The 9,673-nt window shown below is 38.5% G+C and overlaps 2 protein-coding genes across 7 annotated transcripts in view; one reads left to right on the top strand and one right to left on the bottom strand.

Annotated features, from left to right (window-relative positions):
* The window catches only part of zgc:63972 (protein CutA homolog), an 8,704-nt gene extending 7,385 nt beyond the window's left edge, over positions 1–1,319 (top strand). For both annotated transcript variants that reach the window (XM_027004117.2, XM_027004116.2), the window contains one exon: positions 1–1,319. This exon is cut by the window's left edge and continues 238 nt beyond it. The gene's annotated coding sequence lies outside the window, so the exon portion shown is untranslated.
* A 4,845-nt stretch (positions 1,320–6,164) lies between these two features.
* Positions 6,165–9,673, bottom strand: part of garnl3 (GTPase activating Rap/RanGAP domain like 3) — a 71,523-nt gene continuing 68,014 nt past the window's right edge. For all 5 annotated transcript variants that reach the window (XM_035527474.1, XM_035527477.1, XM_035527475.1 and 2 more), the window contains 3 exons: positions 8,575–8,793; positions 7,198–7,312; positions 6,165–7,005 (listed from right to left, as the gene is read on the bottom strand). In XM_035527474.1, coding sequence (XP_035383367.1) covers positions 6,855–7,005; positions 7,198–7,312; positions 8,575–8,793 — 485 coding nt within the window. In that variant the 3' untranslated portion in view covers positions 6,165–6,854. The remainder of the gene's footprint in view (positions 7,006–7,197; positions 7,313–8,574; positions 8,794–9,673) is intronic.

Genomic DNA, 9,673 nt, shown 5'->3' with positions numbered 1-9,673 from the left:
AGCAAGCATATTACTACAGGGATGCTGAAGTTAAACGAATGGTTTAATTCACTGAATAATCGATCAGCCGATCAACATTTCTGTCTCCAGTCATAGTGAGCAGTAATAAAACCATTGTGGAATGGTGTTTAATTGGACAATGTTCAGAAAACTAATTTATTAGAACACACATGCACTATTGCGAAACAGCCTACATCAGCTTGAAAATATCTGTATCATACCTATTTGAGCACAGAGATATTAATGTTAATATTACTTTTAAGACTACACAGATAAACTTTCAAATAAGCTACAAGCTACAGTTGAGTCACAGCCTAAAAGAAGAAATCATGTATGCAGTGCCTTTCAAGCTTCATAAACGTTTGGGCCCAAGACAAAGTTTGTCGTTTGAAATTGTTCATTTTTGCTGTAAATTACAATAATTAATTAAGAACATAAGGTGAGTCCATGTATGGCTATTCTAATTAAGTTGATTAATGTAATTACATTATTTCTAATAATATGCATAATTAATACAATAGCTTGTAGTAATCCTCTGGTTATAGAAATGTTATTGTCACATTTCTATGCATTGAAAAGCTTTTACTACAGAATAACAAAGAAATAACCTGTTTTTTGGAAGGAGGTAAACCCTGTACCTTGTTTTCAAGTGCACCATGGTAACACTCTGGTATCTTGCACAATGTTTGTAATGTTTAAAATCTCAACATACAGTGTGGAGCCACTGATGAAAAATAAATAACAAACAAAACAAAAAAAATGCAAGCTGAGAAAACTCAGCAATGAATCAATCTTCAAACAAATGCAAACAAACATGTAGGTTTAAATAAATATTCATTGTTTATGATGTTACCTGTTTGTGACTGTGTATATGCGACACATTTAGCACTGCGCTAGTTCTGTACAGTGATGTGTATTATATATGCCACAGTAGCTGCTGGCTCAATGCCATACAGTGATATGTATTTATACAACAGTTAGTTCCGACCACACGATCTGATTGGTTGAGTAGCATTCCAAAACTGTATCACCCCGCTGACTCGTTTAGCCTGCAGCCCATTGGGTTCAGGCTTTTTTAGTGAGGGTTACATTAGGTTAAAATCCTGTAAACTTTAAAGCCACTTTACCAAGTTTAGATTGTACTGTTAGAACATCAAAGTGTATAAAGCATGGAATGTAAATCATACCAAATCTTATTTGTTAATGAAAATACAAATATGAAGGTAGCTGGCCAATAATTGCTTTGTACACAAAAACATGAGCCAATGTATTTCTCTTCTCACTGAGCAGCATTCAGCCTGTGATTTAATAAAGTTCACACTGACAAACTGAATTGTGTGTTTGTGTTATGAATGAAAAGCTTATGTTACATATCTTAATAACGAATTATTAATAGAATCCAGAGAGTGGAAATTTGTTTTGTAGGCATGCCTAAAATATCTCTACAGGCGCTCTTGGGTAAAAAGGCAGCTTCAGATAGCCAATCAAAGCAATAAAATGTTATGATTAACATTGTCAAAGGCATCTGATAAATATATAAGTTAGACGTGGAACGATATCAGTTTTTCTGCACTGGTCTGATCTCTTACACTAGAATAATCTACACTTGAATACAGTTATCTTATTCTTCACCTCCTCATTCAAATTTTCCAGTGCACATTAAACTCAGCAGGCTAATGGTGGACTGCTCGGGTCTTGCGCTTTTTCATGCAGTTTGAATATACTAAAGACGCAGAGTAAGTAACTGAGTAATTAAGAGGACTTGTTCAGTTATTCTCTCCTTTACTGCTGTGTGTCTGTCAGATTTCTGCTGTGCTCTTTCTCTATTTCCTGACCTGGAACTAACTTTATTTCATGTACAAACTGGAAAAAAATGTTGTTTTGTTATAGTAATAATAATAATAATTATTATTATTATTATTATTATTATTATTATTATTATTATTATTTGAAAATAATGCAATAATGAATAAATAACTGCTGGTTGCAGATCTGTGGTGGTGAACAGTGCAAAGATGCTATTTTGTCTTGTTTAAATGCTCTCACTAGAAGTTAGATAGCCTGTTCCCCAAACTGGATTGTCAATTATGAGTCATCGCAGTGTCATCAGACCTGTGCAACTGCATGGATATTTGCATTTGACAGTATAGTTTTAATCATCAATGTGAAGAAAATGCTACTGTTAAAATCTACTACTTTGTATAATAAACTGTGCTCAAACTAACCCGGCTGTTCTCATGTGACCTGCTCAAACTAACCCGGCTGTTCTCATGTGACCTGCTCAAACTAACCCGGCTGTTCTCATGTGATCTGCTCAAACTAACCCGGCTGTTCTCATGTGACCTGTGGTGAGCTGCTGTAAAACCCTGCTGAACTGTTTTCAGGCTGGTTTTGTGTATCGGATACAATTTTTTTAGTGCATTGCATTTTGTAATCTCCAAATTTTATATGCAAATTAAATTTAGCTTGCTGTTTGGCTGACTGAACTCATGGAAACCAACATCTAAATTTGATGTTTCTAGGTGCACTAGGTGCAATAGTTTCAGGTACATTCCTTATTTGCTTTTAGCTAGCAGAAACAAAAGTATTGTAGGCATGGGGAAATTAAAGTTTAATTAAACATTTTCCAATTGAAGTTTCTGATTTTGAGATCCTGTGGTAATGAAAAATTGGTATTGGTTGCCAAAAATCACATGCTTTCAGTAACGTTGGTAAACATATTTATTGTGTGTTTTTGCCATTTTGTTATTATGCAAGTGGTCTTCATTTTCCCTTTGAGAGGTATTAAAAAGTCTTGATAAGTCTTGCATTTAATTTCCCCATGCCTGCAGATGCCCATAAACCTTTGTCCATGATGGTGTAAATCGCCTTCCCTTATGTATATTTTATCTGATATACTTTGAAACTGATTTTAAAATTGATGCAGCTGATATAAATGGTTCACTGAAATAATTTACCATTTCTTGTACACGTTTACCATTACCATGTTACAGATGTTACATGCTCAATATTTACAATTAATTGCCAAGGGAGTTAACAGGAGTATAGTATGGAGGATAACGACTTGATACAGTTAAAAAATGTATTAGGAATATTTAAATTTCTTGTTGTTTCATCAAGAGGACATTTAGATTTTAATTTATGAACAAGGTTTCTACACCTATTTCTCAAGGACTGAAAAATGTGGGTCACAAGGAAGGCCTTTATCTTGGTGTTTTAGGAGCTGAATGAGGGAAAAGCCAATATGAGGAAGTAGCACTGTTTCTGTGGAGACTCCGTAAAAGGCAGTTGTAAAGCACTCTCTGATGTGGTGAAACGAGAGGACTTCCTACATTATAGAGTAGTTTCTTAGTAGATATTAACAAAGGTTACACTAAAATGCTCTGAGTCTACATAAACTTGTAAGGTTAGTTAATATTTCCTTTAATCTTCAACACACACGCATATAACAGTGTTTACTATAGGGTTAATCCATAACTGTAAGGTTAATGAAGAGCATTATTTGATACTGTGTATGGTATTCCTGGGCTGAGTACATACTAGCTAGCCTTCTGGCATTTTGTAGGGCACAGCATAGACGAACAATAGCACATTCTTCCCACTAGTCGGTGATGTTGTATAACATAAACAATAATTTAATTCTCTTCTAATAGTAGTAATAGTAAATGCATATAATTGCATAGTCCTGTTTATGATGGGAATGACTGTATGCCGTTTCCACTGCAGACCACACAAACAGATACACACCAGTTTAAGCATACAAATACACAATAACCTAGACCAACACATATACCTATACCTACTTCCCTATACATGCTTACCTGTTCATTTCTCTAACTGGAACGTAATGAATAAACTAACCACTAACTCAGTTGCCAAGAGTTACTTCATTGCTTTGGGTAGCAGAAGGCAGGTTGAATGACTACTCCAAAATCTTTAATAGAGTGAATTTTCTTTTTCAAAATATAAATAATAATTGGTACCATTGAGTGCTTATTTCAATGACTGAAACCTGTCAAGACATGAATTACGTCACTGAAATTCCATAAATATTTATTTCATATCAATGAACAATATGAACTACAGCAGTGGTATACAGCACTTATTTGAATAAAAGCTATAATAATAATAATAATAATAATAATAATAATAATAATAATAATTTTGTTTGAGGCCACATCTGAAACACAAACATTTACAAGTAGTACTTGGCATTAAAAACAATGGCAATACAATATTTTAAGACACTTGGTGTTTTTTTTTTAATTTAAGTTTTCAATATCACAGAGTTTCAGCAACAGTCTAGACAATTAATATTGATTTAGATACAAAACCACTGCGAAAACAGTTAGGAGCAAGTGAATAGATAGGGAGGCAAAGAGAACAAAGTGTTTAAAAAAACGTCAAAAATTACAAATTTCATCCGTGAGTCTGTGGCTCCACCCACTCCTGTTCGAAGAGCGAGAATAACAAATAAATAACATTTAAAATTTTCATTTGCAAAAATAGTCCCACATTTCCCCTTTCCGACGAGGCTGCTGCTAATGTTGGATCCTTGTTAGGACGTCCAAAGGGAGTCGGAGGTGATCCGTGAGCTGGACAGGATGGGGGGAGGGGCAATTAGCTTAGCGGGAAGAGTAGCACAGAACAGCGCCGCTCTTAGCGGGAAGGGTAGCACAGAACAGCGCCGCTCTTAGCGGGAAGGGTAGCACAGAACAGCGCCGCTCTTAGCGGGAAGGGTAGCACAGAACAGCGCCGCTCTTAGCGGGAAGGGTAGCACAGAACTGCGCCGCTCTTAGCGGGAAGGGTAGCACAGAACAGCGCCGCTCTTAGCGGGAAGGGTAGCACAGAACAGCGCCGCTCTTAGCGGGAAGAGTAGCACAGAACAGCGCCGCTCTTAGCGGGAAGAGTAGCACAGAACAGCGCCGCTCTTAGCGGGAAGAGTAGCACAGAACAGCGTCGCTCTTAGCGGGAAGGGTAGCACAGAACAGCGCCGCTCTTAGCGGGAAGAGTAGCACAGAACAGCGCCGCTCTTAGCGGGAAGAGTAGCACAGAACTGCGCCGCTCTTAGCGGGAAGAGTAGCACAGAACAGCGTCGCTCTTAGCGGGAAGAGTACCACAGAACAGCGTCGCTCTTAGCGGGAAGAGTAGCACAGAACAGCGCCGATCTTAGCGGGAAGAGTAGCACAGAACAGCGCCGATCTTAGCGGGAAGCGTAGCACAGAACAGCGCAGCTCTGACTGAGGCCCTCATCTCTCATCTCCCTTCCATTATATTCCCACATCTGAGGGGGAAATAAAAGCCTATCACACAGATTCACATTTCACTGTCTCTTTACTTTCTTTTTCTTTGTTTCCCTTGTTAAACCAGAGTATAGTCTGCATTACAGCCCAATTAAACCTTTACCTATCCTTTCTGCTTGTTTTTCCCCCCATCTGTAAAATGTCTATGATTTGTGAAGGTATTAAATCCTAATTCTACCATTTTAGTATATAAAATCCCTTTTAGTTTGTAATGGGTTTCAAGGGAGGCATGTAGGTGTTCCAGAGCCCTTTTTTTCTCAGAGGCAGAAGCGTTTTTCTAAGAGTGCACTTACAAAGTGTTACGCTAAGCATTGAGGCCAAGGCGCATGTACTAATGAATCAACAACCTTTGTAACAGTAAGATGAGCTGCATTATGAAGCAGCTATCAATGGTGGCCAGTGAAGTATAGCTGCTTGCCTTATGGAAAATGTAGTCAAGGGCCAATCTGATTTCCTGCAGTTGCTGAGTGTCTTTTAGAAAACGGCACTTGTGGGAGATTTCTGCCCTGTCTGCCAAAGAACTGCAAGTCAAGGTCTGTAAGCTTGGGTATGGCATCACCTACTCACCTGTACTGTATATTAATATTTCACCATTTTTTATATATATATGCAGTTGCACATGTGAACAAAAAAAAAAATATATATATATATATATATATATATATATATATATATATATATATATATATATATATATATATATATATATATATATATATATATATTTGTTTATATGTTCACATGTATAACTGCAGCCTGAGATGCACTTTTTATATATATATATATATATATATATATATATAGTTATTATATATTATATATAAGTATTATAATATTATATAAGTATTATAAAGTATTATATGTTATTATACTAGTTTATTATATAGTTATTCTTATTTCTGTGTAGTAACTCTAAAGTAATCACATTGTGCAATTACAGCATGTGAGTTAATATAGATGTAGTGTTTTGTTTCAGGCGTTTTAGTCTTACAGTTAGGCTTGGTTCATGATGCTTTGTTTTGTCATGGGTCAAACCTTTGACCTGAAATTGTAAATTTTTGTTTTCCAGGGCTAAATTAACCTTAAGAGTATATCTTATAAAGCTCTGTTTGTTTGAAACCTGATCTGGGACCTGTGTCTCTGCAGCCCACTGAATTCAAAAGATGAAGGGAGCCATTTCAAAGTCCTGATCCTGGCGCTCATCCACGTGATTCTGATCCTTACAGCGTTTTGCATGACCGTGTCGATAAGTCCAACTTAAGTCTCATTAAACAAGACAGACAGACAGACAGACACACACACACACACATATATACATAAACACACACACACACATACACGCACAAGCGCATTTTTTACCTTCATCACACAGATTAATGTAAACTCACTCAGGGGTAAAGCTTTGGGGATCCATTTGTACATCACATACTGCAGATGAGTAAGTAAACATACAAAAAAAAATCCAAAAATAAATTGTACAAAAAAACCCAAACAATATGGACGGCGGGTAGGTTTAAGCAGGGGTTTCAGAGGTGTGTTGTGGGATTGTCATCACTTCAGATCCAAAATGTCCTCCTCAAAGGAAGTCAAGAGTGTTAAAGTACTGGCCATGGGCGGGCTCTCCTCGTGAGTCTCCACCTCCAAGCCAGAGGAGCAATGCCGTTGGATGTCAATGTCCCCATCGACACACTCCAGTCCGACTCTGAGTGAACGATTGAACAGATTCCATAGTAACTATGAACAGGCGCCTTGCAGAACCAATGATTGGACACATTGCATCTAATATAGCTTGATAATGCATTGTAGGGCATAGGAGATGAATGACACCTAGACCCTGTTAGGTGTCCTATGGATGAGCTAGGGAGCAGTTTTACGTTCAGTCACTCTTACTTACCGCTCAGTGCTTATCCCTCCTGTTCTCCGTTTCTCGTCCTCTCTTGTTTTCTTGTTCAGCTTCCTCTGTTTAAGAGAGCTGCTGTCTGCCTTGGTGCTGGGCTCTTCAGTTAAACCTAGAAGAGCAACCGCACACATGAACAAAGCCAGCCCAGAAAGTTACACACACACACACACACACACACACACACACACACACACATACACACACACACACACACACACACACACACACACACATACACACACACACACACACACACACACATACACACACACACACACATACACACACATACACACACACACACACACACACATACACACACACACACACACATACACACATACACACACACACACACATATACACACACATACACACACACACACACACATACACACACACACACACACATACACACACATACACACACACACACACACACACATACACACACACACACACACACACACACACATACACACACACACACACACATACAAGCAACAATAATTTGACAAGAAATAATTACCTACATATTATTACTTACATTATTATGTACTACCTGCATATGACCTACATACCATATGCAAGACTATATGTAAAGTTTTTTTTTGTTTTTTTTTAAGAGAGACAAAATCATTGACATCAATCTTTCTATCAACAGAAATGCCTGGTTCATAAATAAGCTGTCTTAATTATAAATATCTAAACTATATGTAATTTAACATAGCAAGTTATAGTCTTTAGCCATACCCATCTACACCACTGGGAGGCACCTTTGGCTGCCAGTGTTGGCTACTAACTTTTGTGGGTGTTCTTCATGGGCCTATAATTGAAGCCTGGCCTGCACCCAGCACCATGAGACCCAGGCAGTCTGAGTTCAGCAGGTACTGCCAGCAGTGGAGCCAGATAACAAAAAAACTTACACATGCAAATATAAAATAATATATTAAAAATAGTAAGGTCTACAGAACCAAACCTGCATACCTCAACAAGGCATGACAGCCCTTAGGCACACCAGAGTAACCAACAAAAAGAAATCACATGCTTCTGGAAGTGTGCTGACGATTGCACGGAGGTATGCGTGGTGCTGGGCACCTGACAGTCTTAGCACTGCTAATGGGCAACTTGGAATGGAACCATATTAGGAAATATTTTACTACTGACAGCTGCATTACATCACATTAAAAAGAAAACCAACCGCAATAATAACACACGGTTGAATAAGACCACACGTGCTTTTTTTAATGGAGCAGAAGCCATTTGCTGCAGTGTCCTGACTGTCAGCTCCCTGTGATGATCGTGGAGAAACTGATGACTTCATCGCCTGGCTAGTGCGCTCTGGCATGCACACACACAGAACCCACTTACCCAGCAGTTCCTTCCGCGTTCGGCTAGCGATCTCTTTGATCTCCATGCGGGACAGCGAGAGGGAGGGCGTGGCCGGGATCACAGGGACGGGTGCTGTCACCCCGGGGGCGGGCGTCGTAAGCACCTTATTGACCAATGGGGACTTGAGAGGCCTCTCTATGCTCCGCCCAACTAGGTTACTCAGCGGGATTTTATAGATATGCTTGGACGGAGCTTCTCCTGAAATGAGAGGTGAAGAGAGCAGTAGGTAAGTACCGGCTAGACGATGAAACAGAACCAAGTGTAAAGAGCAAAACAAGAAGCTGATGGAAACTAAGTACTTGTTATACGAACCGGTAAGACGACAGTAAATGCTTCCTTCAAACTGTTGTTATGGGTTAAGGGAGCATTTAGTTGGACATCTGATCATTTGTAGCTTAAAAATGTAACCCCTACTGGTTCATAATTTGGTTAGGCAAAATGTTAGTACATACCAAGGTTGCAAAAACTTTGGGTGTTGAAAGTGAAAATTATGTATGTGTTGCAGGTAGATTTGTGAAGATGCTAGATTTTACACAAATACATTAGACATTACCCAAAACCAAAGTCTTGCCACATCTAACCAGTGACAAAGTGATTTGTTTTGCTGATTTAACTATTAAATTAGACTTTCTTCATAATGAGCATTTTCACCACTAGAGGTCACTCCCAACCAATACTTTTTCCTCAAATTCACAGCGGGCTCTGAGGAACCAAAGAATTTTAGTTTTTTGTTTTGTTTTTTTTTTCCAAATTGAAAGCTGTTCACTCAAATGAACAAAAAATGAACCAGGACCAAAGCACACTGAGCAACAGAAGCTATACCATCTACAACGTATTACACAAAGAGCAACCGAGGGGTCAGTTAAACCTGGAAAGAAAATGGTCAGGCCCTGCTATCTAGCACATGCACAGGCAATGATGAAGTCCCCCTAGAAGGAAGCAAGCTCTTGGACACAAAGGCATGTCTTATGCCAAGGCCAGCGCTATGGTCGAAACGTTTAAATGAAGTTGAATTGAATTATAGAAACTGAATCAAATTCAACAGAATCCGCTTTCAGCTGCCTCAAGGTCTATTACT

This window comes from Electrophorus electricus, chromosome 6, assembly GCF_013358815.1.
Source record: "Electrophorus electricus isolate fEleEle1 chromosome 6, fEleEle1.pri, whole genome shotgun sequence".
NCBI lineage: Eukaryota > Metazoa > Chordata > Actinopteri > Gymnotiformes > Gymnotidae > Electrophorus > Electrophorus electricus.
The sequence above is the reverse complement of the archived record's forward strand: the minus strand, read 5'-3'. Positions and strand labels throughout refer to the sequence as shown.